The sequence below is a fragment of the Ochotona princeps genome, chromosome 10, assembly GCF_030435755.1.
Source record: "Ochotona princeps isolate mOchPri1 chromosome 10, mOchPri1.hap1, whole genome shotgun sequence".
In the NCBI taxonomy this organism is placed as follows: Eukaryota; Metazoa; Chordata; class Mammalia; order Lagomorpha; family Ochotonidae; genus Ochotona; species Ochotona princeps.
In genome coordinates this window covers 40,994,975-41,017,482 of record NC_080841.1, presented here as the reverse complement: position 1 = coordinate 41,017,482, position 22,508 = coordinate 40,994,975, and the positions used below count along the sequence as shown (strand labels likewise).

The window sequence follows — 22,508 nt, the reverse complement described above, 5'->3', positions numbered from 1 at the left end:
CAAACATTCCCTGGGGAAAAAAGAACAACAAAACACCTTGTTGATTACCTGCTGCAAAGAGCAGCCTCCCTTGGCCTTCTTGGCCCTCCCTCTTTACGTTGCCTGACATTTTCCCACAGAACACTCTTCCACTGACATTTTATTCCTTTGTTTTTATATTCTGTCTCTCTCTCTCTCTCTCTCTCTCTTTTTTCTTCCCTCCCTTCCTCTCTCCCTCCCTCTCTCTTTCCTGAGATAAAAGCTCTATTCTAACAGAGATCACTTTGTTTTGTGCCTGGCAGGTAGTAGGCAGTAAATAAATATATAGTCATGAAGATCAAGATCAGAGTGTCAGCTACATTTAACTACAAGTGAACATCTGGGGAAACCTTGAGGGCACATATTTGTTGGCAAGTCAGACTTAAAAACAGACAAATAACACTTGGTAAGGTTCATGTTGAATCATTTATTTTCCCAAGCACTTAACACTTTGTGTTTTTCTTGACAACATTGACAACATCACACAGAACAGATCAAATAAGAATGACAATATGGAGATCATCTGTGGGGATCCACTAACAGTATCATCTAAAGCTACTCTTTTTGGGTCTAAAATTGAGATTTCATTCATAAATTAGAATTAACCTAGTTGGGTTCACTAGATGCCAGAGAAATTACAAATTCATTGTCCCCAAAATAATCTAGGTCTTTCCAAATATAATCAACATTAAATGTTTTGCTTTCTCAGAGTGAATTGTAATTATTTTTAGAATCAAAGAAGACTCTGCCCATCCTGACTAAAATACTCCACTATTTTTTTTGTGGAATTACATGGGATCTTTTCCTCTTGGTGGTTGTAACTTTCCAACACCTTTGTAAAAGGCTCCAATTCACTCTGGATGAAAACAACAATTTGATTGTCTCTGAGCCAAAGGTTGCACCAACAGTGCTCAGCTTCTATGTATCCAAAGTAAATTTGAAGCCTTCTCCATGACCACGCCCTCTGGCAGCATGTCATACCAGGAGGATGTCTAGGACATTTTCCCTGGCACCAAATCTTGATTTGGCCTGATGTTCAATGACTGGCATGTCCTATCCGATCAATCTGATGACTGGCACATGTCATCAGAAGTCTTGGGACATTTTCACTAACTCCATAACATCTCCCATAACTCTTTCCTTTCCAAATCTCCTTACTAGATTGCAATGAACACTCTTTAAAGTTCTGGTAGATGCAATCCATTATCTATAAATATCTCACCTATTTTCAACTGTTTTATACATCCCTTTTATCCCATAACTAAATTTGATTTAGGTAACTCATAAGAGATGAAAAAGCATGAGTGGAGGAAGGTTCCCTCTCTCTGTGGGTGGAATTTACAGATGATCAGATGTGCATGTGTGTGCACATACAATGTACATGCACCTCATGGTCACCCAACAATCTAGTCTATAATGGATATTTGTGCGAATAGGAAGTTATGCTTTAATTATCAATAGACTTATAGACATCCTCTCCCCTCACACATTCATGTGGGTGCATCTGGGCATTTTCACCTATGCATGCCCAGAAATTCTGTATCTTCATTTTATCTATAAATAAAATTACACTGCACGGAACACATTGGCAAATGGAACATTTAAAGTTACATTCAAAATCTAATGGCATGAGTTTCTTAATTTTTATGGCAAACAAAAGTCTAAGTTCTTTTTTATATAAATATAGTAGAGAAAGTTTGTGTGATGGCTTGAATGTCAGTGTATCTCAGATTTCATTTTTTGACATCTTCACCGTCAATCACACAATATTAACAGTGGAACCTATTGGAGGTGCCCAGGTCATGAGGGCAGAGTTCTCATGAATAGGATTAGCACACTTATCAAAGAGGCCCACAAGATTTCTCTTGGTCTCTGTCCACCATATGAGTACACAATAAGAAACCAGCAACTAAAAGGGACCCTAACCAGAACCTTACCATGCTGGCAGACTAACCTCAGACTTCTCAAAAATTGAACTCTGTGGTTTATAAACTACCAGGTCTTAGTACTTTGTTACAGTATGGCGAATGAGTTAAGATATCTAGGAAACAAAGCACATCATTTTGGGCAAGTCTAAGATCTTTAACAAAGCTGAGTATTTTCAACAAATGCCAATACAATGTGCATATGTGTGTGGTGTATGCACAATATGTTTTTCAAACACACACATATAAACATCTGGATGTGAGTGCCAATTTGAGTCCCAGTTGCCCTTCTTTGCACCCAGCTTTCTAATTATGGCTTGGGAAACAGCAGAGAAGGGCCCAAAACCTTGGGTCCCTACACCCACATGGAGACCCAGCAGATGCTTTTGGCTCCTGGCTTTAACCAGGCCCAGTGCTAACCTTTACAGCCATTTAGGGAGTGAACCAGTGGATGGAAAATCTCTATCTCTCTTCTCTCTCTCTCATCTTTGTCTCTCTCTTTGTAACTCTTTCAAGTAAATAAATACACCTTCTTAAAAATAAGGGGGATGGAAATTACCACTTTTCCAATGCCAGAAAGCTTTTGTTCCTCTCCATCTCGCTATTGGTTCCACTGAAGACCAAAGTGAAGAAACTGACAGAACTATGAACGCTGGTGGGCAGAGCCATTGCACTTCGAGGAAGAAATTCAGGTTACTCTCTCCTGCTTCTTCTGCTGCTTCATATAACCAAATTGACAAAGTAAGTCAGAATCTCAGTTATCCATGATTATTAATCCGATGGAATCACAGGACGCAACCAAAAGGGGTCCTCAACCAGTCTCCACACAGCCACACATAGTTGTGGCTAGGGATTCAGGTCTTTGCACTGAACTTCATATAGAAAGAAAAAAACATTTTAAAAAGAAGTTCTTTGAGTGTCACCCTGCTCTTCTTTGAGTGTATGTCCATAGAAGCTCTGAGGCAACAGAGCAGGTTTCAAACTTTCATGAGGTCCCAGGTGTACTGCCATCTTATGGTCTCTGAACATAACAGGAATTTCTCCTCTCCTCTTACATAGCGTAAAATAGCTTATCAGACCTTCAACAGGAGACTAGTAGCAAAATCATTAGAAGCTATTTTCAGAAATCACTAAGACACAAAATTGACCAAAGGGGGCAGCATAACTATATCATTTTTGCCAAGAATCTACGCCCAATTTTGTGTTAGCTGCAGTGACATGAAAAACCCTTGGAATGCTCCATGTATTCTTTCTCTGGGCACTTTCAGGCCGGTAGATGCTTGTCTGCTTTGCTCTTTGCTCAACATCTTTTCTTTTCCCCTATTTTTCCACCTAACTACCCGTCCTTCACACCTTCCACCTAAGGAAGATAGCTAAGGATTTGTATTCTGCCACATTCTGTAATTCATGGGGTAATTAATTCTACTTCTCAATCTGTCAATCACTTTGTCAGATTTAACTATTTGGAGATCTGTAGTCATCCTAGTTAAACAGGACACTGACCATTTAATTTAACTGATTATGTGCTCCCAATGGATATTGGAGAAGTATTCTTTCACCACACAAACTGAGGTTTCAATATAGAAGATAACATAGGCCAAATAATTCTCAAGACAACTGCAATTTTTTAGAAAACAAATAGCAACCATCTCAAATTCATTTCCATTTGTGAGGAGTCTCAATGTTGCCCAACCAGGAGGAAACAATTTTTCAAATGATCCCTCTTTGGAAAGTCTTTTTAAGCAAAGGTATTCAATACGCACAAAAGCAATCCCTTCCTAGCCTATAACTTGACAGCTCTTGCTGAAGCAAAAATCAAACTAGCCCATTTCTGGGGCGAACATAAGTCAAGACCTCTACTATCAAGAGCAGCTCGCTCTACTCCTCTGGCTCTTCTGACTTATCCATCTGGCCTATAAAATGGCCTTGGAATGTTTACCCACAATCCAAGCATTCTGTGATCTGCAACTGAAATTAAGTCAAAAGAAAATTCATCCTCAATTTGTTTTTAATAATGGAAGTATAGCCATGCTTACCTTAGCAGTGATTTCCTTAAGTGACAAGTTGAGAGATTTTATCCTTTCCTGGAGGCTGAAAAAATTTAAAAAAGAATGTTGGTCTTCTTGATAGCCACAGTTCAGTATCAACCCATATAGAAACACAGCAAACAGTGGACTGGTGACTGAACCAAACATGTGAGAAATACCATACCAGACTTGTTTCATTTGACTGTGAAATTAACATGCTGTTATAAATATCTTATCACTCCCTAACTTTGCTACTGGATGCTAAATATATCTTATTTTTATTGGGGAAAGGCAGATTTACAGAAAGGAGGAGAGACAGGGAGAAAGATCTTCCATCCATTGGGTCACCACTAAAATGGTCGTAATGACCAAAGCTGAGCTGATCTGAAGACAGGAGCCAGCAATATCCTCTGGATCTTCCACATGCATGCAGGGTCCTAAGACCTTGGGCCATCCTCCACTGTTTTCCTAAGCCATAAGCAGGGAGCTGGAAGGAAGTGGAACAGCCAAGACAAGAACCTGTACACATAGGAGTGTCGCCGCTTGCATGCAGACGATTAGCCAATTGGACCATTGTGCCAGCCCAAACTTAACGCTAGTATTAAAATCTGCTGTCATTCCCCAGAGTGCACATTTATTGATAACAGGGAGCATAGCCTAATGTGCCTGTTCCCAAAGGATTAAAATTCACATTCCTACATTCATCTGCCTAGCAATATGGACTACACAGTGCAGTAAAGGGAATTAAATGTTACTTGAATTTACCTTTTGTGCCTTTTGTATTTGACACCAACAGAGTATATACAAAATACGTGTACTTCAAGTGTGTCTAAAATAGTACCTCTGTTTTCCAAGTGTCTAGAACAATTCCTAAAACTGACAAGCAGACATTGAGTTAACATGTGTATAATGAATGAATCCACATAATTAAGATTCAGCTCTTATTCTTGAGGCTGTTCTTCTTGAAGGATAAACAAATGAAGACAATCAGAATACAAAGAAAGATGAATACCTGACTGTGAGGGGACTAGAAATGCTACACAAGGAGGAAACTGCTCCAGACTGCCACATATCACCTTGTCTTCATGCGAACAGTAAAGATAATGGCTTATGCTGCAGTAAGGTAGAAAGGAGGGGATTGATGAAACAGGTGGGAAGTTAGCTGGGTCTCAGAGAAAGGAAAAACCAGGAGGGAGAATGAAGGTCCCGAGAGAAGATCATGCTAACCTAATCAAACAGTTCACATGGGAGAGTTGTGACAGAAAAATAGGGGTCTGTACGTAGGTACTTGGGAGGAGGATGGGAGAAGCATGGCGGCATATCAGGCTAATACTCCACCTGTGGTGTCAGCATCCCACATGACCACAGATTTGAGTCCTGGCTACTTCACTTCCAATCCAGCTCCCTATCAATAGCCTAGGAAAACATAGGAGGATGGTCCAATTCCCTGGGCCCCTGAATTCACATGAAAGGCCTGATAGAAGTTCCTGGCTCTCAGCTTCAGTACAGCCCAGCTCTGGCCATAGCGATCATTTGGGGAATGAACCAGCTGATGGAAGATCTTTTTGTGTGTGACTCTCTCTCACTCAGCAATTCTGACTGTTAAGTAAAATAAATCTTTTTTAAAAGAGATAAAACTTAAATAGAATGATTATATCTAGAGGGAAAAGAGAAGGAACGAAGTGAGGGATTATCTATATGTGTAATGCTTGTTTCTTTAGGGAAAGATAATCAATGTTGAATATTAGAGAAATACTCATTTTTGTTAAATTACAATGGTGGATAAATGAGAACTTCTGTATGTTCAAATTTTCGGAATATCTGCAATGAAAATAATTTTAAAGGGGATTTCCATGACAAACCCCACTCAATATCAGATATCATACCAAAGAGATTTGGGGCTTTGTTTATTGATTTTTTTTGCACAGTAGAGAAATATGGAAAAATGTTCAAGGAGAAAATCAATTGGCCAGGGTTGCAAGGGATGATTTTAAAGAATCAGGTCAACCTGCAAGCAACAAAAGCAGGAAAGACAACCTTGGGGACTGAGAGCCTGCAGAGAGTGAGGCAAATGGAGCAGGTCACAGGTCATGATGTTGCTCAGGAGCAGTAAGAACATCTGCCCTAGAGTTACTCACTTTTTCATATCTTCATGAACTTAACTCAATCTCCCAATATCTACAGGCCACCCAACTAAGTCAGAGACTTGCAGACTTACAGACCTGGCCCCTAAAACTGCTCTTTTACACGGCTAGAAATACAAGGAAATGTTACAATATTGAAACGAGGAGTGGGCATTCTAAAAAAAAAAAATCAGAGAAAAGAAAAGGATTAAGATTTGGGGTGTGTGCAGGCAAGGAGGAGGGGTACGTGCCATCAGGAGAAGTTTGTACGACACAGGTTGCAAAGTTTTACCAAGAAGTGGCCAATTTTTTAATTTCTTGGTTATTCTCCAACTGTAAGAACTGTCTCTGGACGTTGTCATCTCCACCGATTTGTGACTTGTGGTAATAAACAAAGCTGCTGAATTGGAAAAGTCTAGAAACTGATGCAGTTTTATTTTCATGAATTATTCCTACCTAAGACCTACTTTCCACAGAGAAAGGTCATCCACATTAGATACAACCAACGCAGATGGAGGAAGTGAGAGCAGACAAAAGGACAGGGCAGGTGGAATCAGATTTTTCTAAACTCAGGCGTCACAGTCTGACAAAAAATAATGTCTTCTGTGAGAACCCTGGAGACTCACAGCTGGAATCCTGCACTCGGCAATCCTGCCTTAGAGAGCTCTACATCCTGAGTGGTCAGAGACTGGATCTTTGTAGAGACAGGAAATCTGAATATCACACTAACAGGCAGAGTGGGGCCAGCCAAGGTGTCAAACATGGGCCAGGACTACATCTGATTCCGGGATCAGCACCAGCTTTGGACTGCTGTGCCTACTGCCCAAACTTGAAAGCTTCCTTAAGCATATACGCACTTTAACTTGCTGGTCTCATGCTATCCACTCAGCTAATACATTTTTAATACATAGCTCACTGCAGATTAGAACTTTCATGAGCATTAATAGCATATTTTAAGTAGGTGTTCCTATCATACACAAAGACTAGCTCGTGCACAATTAAGACAGGGAGCAGATCTTCTTATTCATATAGAAAATCTATCTGATTCAAATGGCCATGCCTCTAGGTAATGCTTAACATACCATATAAAAAGATAGGTCAAGCACTATCTTCCCAGGGGCTGATGCAGTTCGCAGGCCTTGGCTCAGTCTGGTCCTATCCCAGAAAGGAAATCAGTCTCACCCATGTTAGAGGAACGAGGCAGTGATGCGGATAATTGAATGTATTGTTTTATATTTGATTTGATTTATATTTAATTTATTTAATTTAGGCTATATTCCTTTTTTGCAGTAGATTTACCTTCCTAATTATGTTTTGCTCAGGCTAATATTAACATTAGCAGCTTCCCTAGGGTATACACAGAATGAAAGCAGTAGGGGGCAAAAGGATATGAATAATCTCTATATTATGCTAGTGATTTCCAAGCTATTTTTGGAATAGAACTCACTCAAAATTTTACACAGAACTGTAATATATAATCTAGACATCAGGGGATTCACAAGTATTAGAGTAACTAGCTGGCTTGAGGTACAAAGTACGTCCCATTAACTGTCTACACACACCCAATACTTCTGCTAATGACACTGGTCCTCAAACAACACCACTAAATTAGACCACTTCAGTGTTGACAAACAAGAGCCCTGTGTTCTTCATTGATTAAAACTAACCCTCATGTTTTTGGAAGGTTGTTCATGCCAAATATGGAATATTCTCTTAGATCAAATTATGGTGTACCCTGGAAAACCTGTAAGTCGTTCAAACAAATTAGCAGGTGTGTTTTTAATAAACATACCAGTATAATTTTTTCAAATGAGTATCCTTATTCAAAGTATGTGCTCTTGGAATAAAAATCAAACATTTATTAAATACCTGCTATGTGCCAGATACTCTTCTATATTTTTTACATAGATGAGCATCTTAAATTTGTATTATAATGCTATCAAATAACAACTACATTCATTCTAATTTTCAGACAGGAATACTCAATGAAAGGAAGATGAAAATGAGTTGCCTAAGATTAACTAGCTATAAACTAAAGAAGCTGAGATGATAACTCAGGCAGTCCAGCTAACTGTTCTCCTACCCACTAAACCTTACCGCCTCTTCTTAGAAGCTACGTACTCATTTTAAGTATGCTATCATTTCACAGATGGGTTTTTGAAATTGTATTTCAGAATTGTGCTAAATTTGAAGTGTAACAGAAATCTCTTTTTGCAAATACACTATTTACTCACAAACTGGCATTCAAATCATCTGACCCAAATCGACTCTCAACAAATGAAAAGCTGAAATGACTGACAGTGCTACAAATGAAGTATTTCAGTGAGACATGGGCTCAATACCAGAAGAGGTAAATAATAGTAATAATAAGTACAAAGCATCCTGCTACAGGCAGAATAATTCCCCCCACAGACCCAAATTCATAGATTTCAGTCCTACTACACAGTACATTTCAGAAAATGACTGTACTTGCAGATTGGATCTTTTAGAAGCAATTAAATGAAACAAGCATGATAGCTCAGTGGCTAAATCCTCACCTTGCACCTGCCAGAACCCGATACGGGTACCAGTTTCTGTCCCAGATGCTCCACTTCTGCCTGGGAAAGCAGTAGAAGATAGCCCAGGGCCTTAAGATCCTGCACCTGCGTGGAAGACCCAGAAGAAGCTCCTGGCTCCTGGCTTCAGATCGACTCAGCTCTGGCTATTGTGGCCACGTGGGGAGTGAACCAGCAGATGGACTATCTTTCTCTCTGTCTCTCCTTCTCTCCGTAAATCTATCTTCCCAATGAAAATAAATAAACCTTACCAAAAAAAAAAGAAAGAAAGAACCTACATATTAATGCTCCAGGATCCACAGAATAAGCACAGCTACTATATGTGCTACATGTAATGACAGTGTGACACCACAAGACAAGAGGACCATGACATTATCTGCAGACTTGAAGTGGGTTTCATTTTTATTACACCCAACAGTTGAGTGCCATTACGATAGACCTGTGCATAATGGCAACACTGTTGTCCATTACTTAGGAGTCATACATTGGGAAACAATGGCTAGAATAAGAAAACGTACTTGATACAGAAGATATATAGATAGAGATAGATATACAGATATAGATATAGATATGAGAATTTTTCATAATTGATATACAATATATATGGGAAATTTTCGTAATTGATACATAATATGTATATGGGAAATTTTGGTTAGTCCAGATCACAAGTGATTTAGCTTCAGTTCAGGAATGAAAAAGGATTCCTTTAAGTACTCCTGCAGTATCACCAAAAGAGTACTATCCCTGGTTTAAAACACAAAACACACACCACCACCCATTGTACAAGGGAAAATCACAGTAACTGACTTTAGATGATACAAGCCAATACTTGGTTGACAGCCAGAACAAGACATTTATGCAGGTGGATGCAGTCAGGAAATTTGGGCCTAATGATTCGAGAGCTTAAAACACTGGTAAGCGCAGCTGGCTCAAGCAAAGACCGATTGTACCACTGCTACTAAATTCCAAGCCATGGGCCTTTCCTCTAAATGACAGTAACTGCCTCTCAACGGCTCTCTTGCTTTTACCCTCACTCCTCCAGAGTCTCTTCTGCATACTCTATTCAAGGTGAGCTTTCACAAGCACGTCGATAAAACATCACTGCCCAGCTCAAATCCTGTTCCACCACTCCCAGGAAAAGCCATGTCCACAAAGATCTATGTGACCTGTGTCCCATCACAACTCTGACCTCCTTGCTTATAACTCTCTCTTGAACCATCACTGCTGATTCCTTGGGTCTTTATTAACAATCATTTGGAGTCAGAAGCCAGAGCCCAGAACTGAATCAGTCACTCTACTACAGAAGGTAGGTGTCTTACCTGTAAGATACTCTGCTCCTGTGATTTTTGAAGAAGTGCCCTAAACTACTTCCATGTCTGTTTAATATTAGTTTTTTAAATGTATTTCACTTCTGAATTTCTGAGCAAGTATATCTTCCATAATGATCAGACATGCTGAAAAGCTTGTGCTTTTTGCTTTGCTTTTGTTTCTGTTTTTCTGAATTATCTTTAGTTATCTATGTCTAGGTAACACAAAGTTGTGCACAGCTCAAGTTTGCAGAGACAAATTTTAAAGTTATATTCCTCTCTCAGGTGTCTTTGAAAATCTGATGACAAAGCAACACATCAGTCTGATTCCCAAAATGAAGATATTTTCAATTTCATTTCCTAAAATGTTTCCGTGGGTAAACCAAAAAAAAAAAAAAAAAAAAAAAAAGGAAAACACTTATTAGATAAAGAAAACACACACAGGCCATTGATGAAGAAATTGAATGGAACAGTAGGAAATAGCAGGTTCATTAACCAAATAACTGAATAAAGACAATAAATTCCAATGTCAATGTTACTCGAAAAGGAAGTTGAGCGAAATCTGCCAAAGAGGTAGTACAAGGTAGTAATCACAGTGGCAGTCAAGATGCATGATTTATAAAAATGGCTACTATGTACAAAACACAAGGATCCCCTACAGGCATCTAAATAAAATCTACAAGCTCGGTGTGGCTTTGGTTAGGGTTGACCCAGAAGCCTAGCAATCAGCTCAAGGCAGACGAATCACCCCTTCAGAAATCAGAAAGCTAAGGCTCATAACTGAGGAAATACCCAGCGAGCAATGAGCAGGTATTGTCCACCAGGGGACAGCTGCCCACAGTCTCTGGGAAAAAGTCTAAGGAGGAGACTTGTCTTCTGTTCAGAGATCCTTAAAACACTGTGGTTTCCCCAGTATTCCAAGCTGAAGGCCTGAAGAAGAGTTTATCCTGGTGTATCCAGTTAACTGGAAATTCAAGTGAGGGATAGTAAAGTAGAACATACAAGCAAGAAAGAATAACAACAATTGATGAAAAGGAATAGAGGCTTATAAGAGACACCAAAACCAGAGAAACTAAGCAGATAACATTTCTCCAGGTTATAATCATTGAAACTAAAACATAAAAATTTTGCAGAAGGAAGATTCCTAAAATAGACCCCATGCATTCATGTGTGCAAGAGTTGATTTGCTGTCACTGCATTAGTATTAGGAAAGTCATTCTCAGATGACTATTTTCTAACTTTGAGAATCCGAGCAGGGAGGGACTCAGGGTGAAAAGAATTTACCTGGTACCCAATTTACAAATGGAATAGATGAAACAACAAACCATACACCATCAAAGAGCCACCTAAACAATAACAGTCCATGCTGTAAGCTTTTTAAAGAAAATGAAGCACAACACATTTGTAAAATACTAAACTATTGTAAAATATATGCCCACTTCTCACCCTTCTGTGTTCTGTGGCTTTTTGTTTTGTTTTGTTTTTCTAAGTCATAGTAAGTTTCAGCAGAGCTTCTAAGACAAGGAGCTATGAGTATGATGAGATTCCTCTTCCTGGTTTCTCAAACACACTCCATGAGAAACAAAATAGTCTGGCGGTCTTGGGGACTCATGGTTCACTCAGATGGTGGGATTTCCCATCCTTTCCTGCCTTTCTAGGCTGCTACTGTTGTTCACAGTGAAGACTTTCCAGAGAAAAGGAAGCGAGACTAAATGGAGAGGCAATTTTCACCTTTGCATGGTAGCTGCTGGAGCTCTGGCTCAGCTGTGAGTGCTCCTGGCCACCCTTAAGGTAAGGATGAACTAGATGGCCACAGTCTACATGGGGAGCTAGCTGGCTGGAGTTCTTAGCACCATAATCACTGCTTTCCTTAGGCAATTACTTGTTCATTCATTTCATAAAATCCTAAAATCCAAAAGAGTTGAGAACGAAGATGGATCTTCACACTATCTAGGCAAATCTTTCAACTAGGCCTAGGGCTGGGTTCACTCCTTACGTTCCTCTTCCTCCACATTGGTTTCTTTGCCACTGCTCATGGCATTTGAGCCAAGAGCCTGCACTGCTGGTTTTTGAAGAGAATCCTGGACTCTTAAAAAAAAAAAAAAAACAACTCTCCAGAGACACCAAGCCATCTAGGGTCAAAGAGACAGCCATCACTGTCCCCAGAATAATGTCACTCCTTCGCTGAGACCCAAAGACACTTGCTCTGCCTGGATGAAGTCCCTTCCTTTTTAAACTAAGCACTTATCCCAAGTTCTGGTCTCTCCCAAGCAATCAGTGTTAACCAACTGTCTCCCTCATAACAGGAACTGGCCAAAGATATTAAAATACCTTGTGCTACATGGCTTTGGAATCTCAGCAGCCTTATCTGAAAATACGCATTAAAACAATATATGTTTTTTATACCTAGAGGATTATCGTAAACAAAAATGAACACTTTGTGAACAACAGAGATATTGAGATGAATATGATTATCATTAATTCATCCAACTGAGGACACACATGGGATAAACATGATTATTAAAGGGACACATTTGCAGAGGAGTCCCAAACACCAAGGATACTGCCAACATCACATCACAAAGTCTGACCTCAGACAACTATCAAACTCGCATCACTCATACCCGTTGATGTGCTGTACTCATGAATTCCTGGGGAAAGCAACGTGAATGTTTTTCCTTTGTTTTTTAAAGTGCAAGTTCACACACTCCTACAACTGCATCTGTAGCCACACACAGCTCTCTGCTTCCTCCAGGTGATTTAAAAGATGTCCAGTACCATACACCCATTGCTTTTGACAAACCAACCAGGAAGAAGGTGCAGAGAAAGCCCAGAAGAGATTAAACAGCAAAAATCATAGGGAATGGAGAAGCAGCCCAGGGGCCGCCCACTGGTCTGCTACATCAGTGATCTCTCTGCCTGTTTTGTATCATTCCAGTGTGATGCTGCCCCCTCATAGTCCCAGGAGACTGTAACAGGACGCTTAGTCTTACACATGAGTGTCTGTTGCAACCCTCTGGGAATATCTGCTTGTGTTCCTTCTGGATTTTTGGGTCCATTCTTCAACTCAAGTCTCAGCATCTCCCTTTAGTAAGAATGCATCTAAGGGAGTCGTGGGACTATTGTTTTTTGTTTGTTTTTCTCGGTCGACAAAGAGATGCTACATTTCATTATTTCAAATCTCACTGGAAAGGAGCGCTGACATCAGCCCAGCCTGTGTGCTGTAGAACTGAGTATACATGAAACAAAAATGCCTGCACAACTTGAGCGGCGGTAACCCATACTCCCAGACCCAGGAGGAGGCCGCAGGGCAGCTTCCTGCTTGTCCACCACCCTCTGCATCCCAGCTGTGCAGGCAGGTTCCCAGAATCTGCAGCAAAGGCCTCGCCAGCCTTGTGTTACACCAGAGATGGACAGTTTTGTTTTTTTTAACAGTTTGTGCCAATGGTTTGTAAGAAGATGTGACATGTTTTTTCCAAATGCACAACCAAAGACAACTCATCCATGAGCAGCCAGAACACATTTTACATGAAGCATGAAAAATCCCAGGAGCTGAGGAATGAAGAACTCAACCACAGACTATCACGAGCCAGTCAAGCATTTCAAAAGAATGTTAGGATGCATACTACGCAGCCTTCCATGTCACCACGGTTGCAATTTCTCTAATGGTTCTGATCTCACTGCACTGTGAGCCATACACAGGCAAGGCTAAGTCACAGGCTGTCCTCTCTTGCTTTTTGAAGTGTACAAAAAGTCAGCAGAGCCTGAGCTAACAGCACCAGGGAGAGATAAGCCACAAATCCCCTCTCACCTGTGTTTATTTACGCCAAATAAACACAAAATCTCACACCCTAGGGACGTGGCTCTGAGAAAACCCTAAAAGCAGTCACATTCTCGCTGTGCCCACTTTTTTTTTCCTGTACCTCCCTACTCTGAAATCCCAAGGCCATTCTTTCAAGCAGGAGTGGCATCAGTATGGTATGGAACCACTAGGAGGAATGCCAAGGTCAAGGGTTGAAAATCACCCTTCCAGGCGCCTCTCTTCAGGAGGCCTAACAGGAGAAACAGGAGTGTTTGAAAATCCAGAGAACAGCCATTCACTAGATACTCTGACACATTTGGACAAAAAGTTTGAAGGCCTTTCTGAGACTGAAGTTCCCATAATGAAGATGGCAAGTCTTATACCTAATAAATTACTTACCACTGCTTAGGTACTGCTTAAAAGCATGTTGGAGCTTTTAATCGATCGGGATGATACTCTGCTGGCTCTGTCTTCAGACCAGAGAGGGTATACCTAAGAAGCCGTTGAACTTGACTGGACAATAAGATGCTGGACTCTATGTTTGGTATATGCTTGCAATGGGGGAATCTCAACTGAACTTTAACTGTGGTTATGCAACAAGGTGGATGAATCCACCATGGTGGGAGGGTTTGGGGAGGGGTGGGGAGAATCCCAAGTACCTATGAAACTGTGTCACATAATACAATGTAATTAATGAATTAATAATAATAAATAAATTTTTAAAAAAGCATGCAAGGTTTTAACACAGGATATCAATGTAATCAATTACCCTGCAAGGTGGGTATTATAAACATCAGCCCTGCTTTCCTTCAGCCAGGAGGTGATTGACTGAGGATTCAGTCTCACACAATCAAATGGCAAAACCCATACTCTCAACCACTGCAGGTGACATTTTACTAAGTATTTTCTTCACAATAACACAGCAGAGGATTAATCCCTCTTCTTGCTGTATGCTTATCACACCTGTACTGCTCACGCCCTATCTGCATGCCCACTCACGAACTTCTCATCCTTTTGTCCAGCATTGCAAGTGCCTGTTCTGAATGCCTGTCTCCAAAATAAAACTACAAGCTTCAGGAGGCCAAAGGGACTGCTTCTTGGACTTCTGGCTAAGATTAAATGTGAAGGAAAGAGGAAGATATGTACCTGATGAGTGCTGCGCAACACACAAACAACAGGGAAGATTCTCACTCCCTATGTCGTAAAGTAGATAAGAAGTCAGGCTTCAGGATTAGAGAACAGATTATAGTATCAGTTTTCCTTCTTATTAGTTGAGACTTTGGGCAACTTATTAATCTTCTTAAACTTTTTTCTCACTTTTAAAAAGATATAAAATTGAAGCAACTCATACAGTAAAGTTTGGCACATAGTGGATACTATGTAAATGTTAGCAACCAACAGCAATGCTTCTTCCAGATAGAAACACTGCCATTGGGTTTCTGCCCTCTTTCTCTCACTTTAATGCTCATTTATTTACTTTCATTTACTTGAAAGGCAAATTCATACACACACATACACACACGTACATGCACACACATACATACACATACATCTGCTTAATCACACCCCAAATACCACAGAAGAAAGCCCTGGGACAACTTGAAGTCAGGAACATGAAGACTAAGTCATCACCCGCTTTTAGAACAGGCTCAGCAGTGGAGTAGCCAGTACCCACACCAGAACTCCAATAGAATGAGTGTGTCCTGGAGCTGGCACAGTGGCATAACGGGCTAATCCTCTGGCTACAGCACCAGCATTCCCTATGGGTGCCGGTTCATGTCCTGGCTGCTCCACTTCTGATCCAGCTACCTGTTTATGGACTGGAAAAGCAATGCTTGATGGTTCAAGTCCTTGAGCCCCTGCACTCATGTGGGAGACCTGGAAGGAGTTCCTGGCTCCTGGCTTTGGATCAGCTCAGCTCTGGCCACTGCAGCCATTTGGGGGAGTGAACCAGTGGATGGAAGATCTATCTGTCTCTGTCTATAAATCTCTTTCAAATTAAAAATAACTAAATGAATGCTGAAAAAAGAAGAATGAGGGTGCCTCTAGACATATAGCTTCACCTACTGCTACAAAACATCCATTCAAGTTCCCCTCAATTCATAGCACACCTTCTACTTTGATGAGAGGAATAGCTCACCTCTATCCAAAGAGCATCCTTTGAAAAGGTTGGTACCAGGATTTCTAAACAATTGAACTTCAGTAGTTTTCAAAGAGAGAGAGGGTGTCCATGTAGCTGTTTCTAAGTGAAGAGGATGGCTATAGGAATGGAGAGGAATGCTGGCATGTAGCAAATTGGGTGACCAGGGTTGGAAGTAATTTGCAATGCTTACAATGTTCTACACAGTGAAGATTTTATTCATCAAAATATTGAATGTACATCCACTGAAACATACTGACTACCTCAAAAATAAATATGAACAATGTTAGACAAAACAGTTCACCAAATAGGTCAAAAATGTGAGTGATCCAAAATCAGTTAGGGTAAAGGACATTGTTGCTCAACAACTTAAGCCTCCACTTTGCTTGCCCACATTTCATATCAGAATGCGTGGGATCAAGTCCTGCATCAGTTTCCAATGCATGTTATCTGGGAGGCAGCAGATGATGGCCCCAGTATTGAGTTTCATGCTCCTGAGCATGCCAGTCCTAGAAAGGAGTTCCTGGCTCCTGCCTTCAACCTGGCCCATCTTAGCTATTGCAGACATATAAGGAGTGAGCCAACTGATGAAATTCCTCTCAGTTTCTCTCTCTCTCTCTCTCTCTCTCTCTCTCTCTCTCTCTCTCTCTTTCTTCGTCTTCTTCTTTTTCTTCTTCTTCTTCTTCTCACTCTCTGCTATTCTGTATTTCAGATAGAAGATAGATAGATAGATAGATAGATAGATAGATAGATAGATAGATAGATAGATAGATAGATAATGTTTTTAAAATCTTTTAGGAAATAACCAATACCTCTTTATGGTTTCAGGAGGCTCCACACAGAAAGGGACCTGCCTGGCTGAAGCCAGGGTATCCTGCAAGGCCATGCCGATGTCCTGCAGCTGGCTGGGCGAGAGGTGCCGCATCAGAGCAGTCAGATCACAGCCCTGCCACTGGAGTTGCTGCTCCTGCTCAGCTATTTCCTGTTGCAGCTGTTGATCTTTGGCTTCCAGCACAGACATCCTGGCTTGAAGAGCTTCAATTTCCTTCTACAGTGAATAAAGAGACCAGATTTCACAAATTAACCATGCTCCTAGCAAACTGCTCTGCCGATAATGATTCATTTAAATGAGGGTTGGCCATATGCACCAGAGCCATGAAGCTCCTCATCTGAGACAGGAAGATTTTTGGAGATTTGCTGAACTGGAAAAATGATGACAGCTTTGTATTTCTGATGAGTTGGCATATGGAAAGGCATTCTCTCCCAAGCATTAAATGACTATGGGGGGAAGGGAGGTGAGCCAATACCTTGACATGGAAGCTTCCAGCACAAGAGTGGCTGGCTTCTTCTCAGACAGAAAACCTGCAACACTGGACAGCAAGGGGCATGCACTTGAACCAAGATTTATGTCATATGGCCATGGATCAAGATAAGAAAAGTTAATCATATGAAACTTTAATCTGTAGAAAGAAATTATTTTTGCTTTAAAAAAGACCATGGCTTTTCTAGATCTACAGGATTAAAGGAACAACGGGATACTCTAAATAGTTTCATGCAGTCTAAAGTTCAAAAAATATAAAATGAACTTAATCGTCACTAAGATAGCCATCCAAAAATTAAATAACCCAAATAGTAATGTCCAATATTGAAGTCAATGAATAAAACAGGCAGCAGGTAATAACACCCATCGTGTGCACAATGGTATGGCAGATAATCATCTTGCTTACCATATTTATATCTGGACTTAAATCTGAACTCTTAATTCACATGCTCCCATGTTTCACACATTGCTTTCTAGCTGACAAGAGCCTCCAAAAACTTACTGATCTTAGTAGCTTTCACCTCCTGAAACCACTTTCAATGTGGGGGAGCGGGGAGGGATGTTAAGTTACCGAGGACCCACTACTAAGTCTCACAAGATCCACACGGCTCTATAAGGCCCCCTTTGGTTCTGATTCCTCTCTGTACATGTACTATGCTCCCTACCACATGCGCCATATAGCCACACTGACCTCCCGGCTACAGTTGAACATATTCCCACTCTGTAGACCTTCACATGACTGTTCAGAATGATCTCACCAGAAACAGTTGCAAAGCCCATTTCTTTTCTCTCAGGGGTTGTATTCAATCTCAATCAAGAGTAGATTCCTTTACCCCATAACTGGGACCTAGGCATTATAACTCATACCGCTCTATAGCACACAAGTAGCTAATGTTAATGATTACTATATTTACCATTTATTTTTTATCTCTTCTCCCTGACCCACAGTGGAATATGAGCCCTGAATGAATCTTGAGCGGTTCTAACAGTGTCTGGCACATAGCAGGCACTCAATAAATATCCCATAAATGCATGCAGTCTAGTACTTTTCCCAGTGTGCTGCCAGCACTAAGCCTCAACATAGGATGCTTCAAAGACTGACTGTCTGGGGCTGAAAGTATTTTCTGTATACTGTGACATACTTAGGAATTGTATAGACCTTTAATTTGTGAAAACCATTAGAAACTCAAAGTGGATTTCACATCTCCAGCTGTCCAAACTTTACAATAATGCTAGCTGCATATTTAAGGGTTCAGTTTATTTGGTGTGAGGCACACTCAGCTAACTACACTTTTCAGGGGACAAAAATTGCTCATGTTCCCCTAATTTGTCTCAATGTATTCAACTATTTAGCTCCTAAGCCAGAATTTTGACTCCAGTGTTGACGACACATACTCTTGCCATGGAGTCACACTGTCATTAGTGCCTTCCCACTACTCCCCATTCTTTCTTTAGGATTCCAGGTTCAAACATACATGGACCCAACTTCAAACTTCACTGTCTCTGGGAGCCCCTGTCTGCTTCCAGGCTCCTGGCTTGACTTTGGTGTCCAACCAAGAATTCAAGCTCCTCTGTAAGTCTTAGCAAACTTTGGTCCACTGCCTCAAGCCCTTCAGGTAGCCATTAGGTATTCCAGACAGGTGCACCTTGCCCAGTCCAAACAATTCTGCCTCCTAACCGCTGTTCACTATCCACCGTGACAGGAATTTCCATAAAACACTCTCACTGAACGGATGTCTTGTTGCCTTTCCAGGGCAGCTTACTAAAGGTCAAAATGATAAGAGGTGACAAATTGGCCCAGGAGACAAGGAAAGTATATTCAGCAGGTAATGAGGAATATCAGAAACAGGCACAAATGCTGCTGAGCTTTCAACCCCTCATTTGTAATGAGATTTCTACAAGCCCTCCAGCCATCATTCCCTACCATCTCGCCCTTCTGTACTTTCCACATTGATGGCCAAGGCTCTAATTGCTACATTCAAGCAAAGCCAAGACCGACTTTTTTGCATGTGCTTTAACTACATGAGAAAAATCCTGTCCTCTTTCTTGAAGAGTCATCATGTACTCACCTGGAGCTGCTGTTTTTCCTGCAGAAGCCAGTCCCGCCTGGTGAGGGATAGGCACAGGTTTTCCCGAGCCTTGGGTTCCAGCTGACTCGGCTCTGCTCCGCACATGGCCTGGGTGTCATCACCACTGCCGGCCCTCAAAACAACACACATATTAATACAGATGAGGAAAAGCTACAATTTCCAGGTTAAGTGTTCGAGTAAACTAAGTGTCCCCTAGCTGTTCTTGTTTTAGGAGAGCCACTGGGAAGAAACCTCTAACAAAATTTTCTTCTTTAATAACAGTCTGCTTGGTTTCTCCCAGAGCCACATTTCTATTACTATATTTGCACTGTCCAGTAGCCACATGTGGCTGTTTAACTCAAATTAGAATGTGCTAAAAATGTAGAATATACAAGGGATTCTAAAGACTTCAAACTAAAACACATTTCAAAATAATCCATTCAAAATATTTTATGTTCTTTATATGCTGACATAATATTTTGAAACAATAGGTTGAATTAAATATAATGTTCAAGTGAACCTTAATTGTTTTTTCTTGATTTAAAAAAAAATGTGGCTACTGAGATCACTTAAAACCAAGCTTGACTCTCACATTATGTTTTCTTGGACAGCACCTCCTTGGACCATCTTAATAGAGCTGAAGTTCAACACTGATCTTGACTCCCAAGATTAAAAAGATGTGGAATATTTGCAGATGCTTGAGTAATGGCTTCTCAGAAAAAGCATCTCCAAAAGTCTCTCAACCAAGTTGGCCTTGTGGTGTAGGAAGCTAAGCCACTGTTTTTAACACCAGCATCCTACATGAGAGCACTTGTGCAAGTCCTGGCTGTTCCACTTTCAATCCAGTTCCCTACTAAAGTATATTCGCTTGTTGATATGCTTAAGGATGATCACAACTGAAGAAATGACCGAATTGTTTAAAACAATAATAAAATAATCTGCAAATGGAGAAAATACAGAACATTAGAAATGATCATTTTTGTCACATCTAATTCTCATTGAAGACCTGAAATTAAGAAATTCTTATTACAGTTTTGTAAATGAGGAAACTGGGTCTTTGGGCAGGCAGGTGTTCTTGTAGAAGAGCATGCTCTTTAAATTAGAGTGGGTGAGAGATGTTTGGGCCCAGCCACAACATCAACTTGCAGAAGCTTGCACTGGGGACTAATTCTGTCAAGTCAAATCACAGAACGACCAGAAGAGTGCATAAACCGGGACTGAGAGAGACCTGGGAAGGAAATAGTGGGTTCCCCCCTCTTGGGTCACTACTCCCACGGGAGGGCATGGAAACTAAGATGGGGGCTGGGGTGGCTAGACAGAGAGGCACTCAACAACATCCGTGAGGGCTGGAGAGCTGAGTTGGTTAGATGGAACTAAGCTTTAATACCCACTGACAAGTACAAGAGCCAAATAGGATGTGGGACAGACTGGACTAGACTGCTATACATACTGGCAAACCAGGGTAGGGGACGGGCCTGGTGGGGGTTATTGGTGGTCTCCCCGACTAGGCTGCAGCTCTCACTGGTTCATGCGGGGGGCGAGTGTGTGCTGGGCAGAACCAGGCTGGACTGCAACACCCATTGGTTCCAGTGGAAATCAGGACTGAAAACAGAACCAACCCAGCAATTGCAACCACCAGCTGATCGGCGTGATGGACTGTGCCGGGCCCTGTGCTTGCTAGAACATACAAGAATCTGGTCTGGGAATACCTCAAAGTTTCTTTGGAGATCTCCCCAATCGAACTGCTGGACTCAGAACCCTAGCCAAGAAAAGACAGAGGACAGAGCAAGTCAATCAACCATCTCAGCTACATGTAGGCAGCAAAATACTGGGCAAATGAAGACTCTATGATGGACTGTGTCAATCAGTGGACGACCTCATCGAGTGAAACTGGCAGCGATTCATAACTGGAGAACTATTAAAACCATTTAAGCAAGGATCTCAGAGCATACCCCACATCCGGGACTTGGGGTGGGTGGGAAACTGGGTGGGGTTTCTCCGTCAATACCCCCCTTTACCTCAGATACATGATGGAAACAATATGGACATAATACTATTACCCACTTCCCTATACCCCCTGAGCCTTTTTTTTTTTTTACCGTAACTAACTATGTAAAGATTGTCAACAAAAATACAATAATAAAAAAAAAAAAAAGAAGAGCATGCTCTTACAGAGCAATGAGTGAAGCTTAGTGGTCAAAGCATTGGGCTGACTTCCTGTTTCCAGGCTTCTCAGTGACACCATCTGCTGCTCACAGGTTCTCAGCAGCATCAGAAACCTGTCTTTCCTTGCTGCTAGCCAAACTCCACCCACACCAGGTGATAAAGGCTCCCTGCTGGCTCTCTAGTTGGGGCAGCACAAAGGCAAGTGCAGGTCAAGGCCACAGTTTGGGCACTGCTCCTACCTTTTCCTAGTTACATGTGCTTGAACTCCTCCAACCTCTCTGAATGTCAACTTCCTTGGTGTTTCTTACAGATTTATTTGTTTGAAAGTTGGAGTTATAGGGAGAGATCTTCTATCCACTGGCTCAGTCCCCAAATGACCACAACCTCTAGGGTTGGGCCAGGCTCAAGCCAGGTGCCAGGAACCAGTATGGGTGTAGTGTCCTAAGTACCTGCACCAGCCTCTGCTGCTTTCCAAGGTACATTAACTGGGAGCCGGATTGGAAGTGGAACAGCCAGGACCCAAATGGTGCCCAGGCGAAATGCCCAGCATTGCAGGCAACAACTTAACCTGTTGCACCACAATGCCTGCCCCAACTTCTCTCTTATTTATTTTTTAAGATTTATTTATTTTTATTAGAAAGACAGATATTCAGAGAGAAGGAGAGACAGAAATACCTTCCATCTGATGGTTCACTCCCCAGATGGTCACAACGGTCAGAGCTGAGCCAATCCAAAGCCAGGATCCAGGAGCTTCTTTGAGGTCTTCCACTTGGATACATGTTCCCAATGCTTTGGACCATCCTCTACTACTTTCCTGGGCCACAGGCAGGGAGCAGAAGCAGACTGGGAAGTGAAGCAGCCAGGACATGGACTGGTGCCCATACGGGATGCTGGCACTTAAAGGCAGAGGATTAGCCAATTGAGTCATCATGCCAACCCCAAATTCTTTGTTTTTAAAATGAGAATGCGGATGGTGATATAATATTAATGTTTTGCCTACATGGTTGGTCATGATCAAATTGATTTAATAAATAACCCCCGAGTACCTAAGGTAG

At 41.3% G+C, this 22,508-nt stretch overlaps 1 protein-coding gene across 3 annotated transcripts in view; it reads right to left on the bottom strand.

Moving 5' to 3' along the window:
- The window catches only part of DISC1 (DISC1 scaffold protein), a 304,734-nt gene that overhangs the window by 190,331 nt on the left and 91,895 nt on the right, over window positions 1-22,508 (bottom strand). For all 3 annotated transcript variants that reach the window (XM_058669349.1, XM_058669348.1, XM_058669347.1), the window contains exons 5-7: window positions 19,288-19,420; window positions 16,710-16,945; window positions 3,980-4,034 (exon numbers count right to left, since the gene is read on the bottom strand). In XM_058669349.1, coding sequence (XP_058525332.1) covers window positions 3,980-4,034; window positions 16,710-16,945; window positions 19,288-19,420 — 424 coding nt within the window. The remainder of the gene's footprint in view (window positions 1-3,979; window positions 4,035-16,709; window positions 16,946-19,287; window positions 19,421-22,508) is intronic.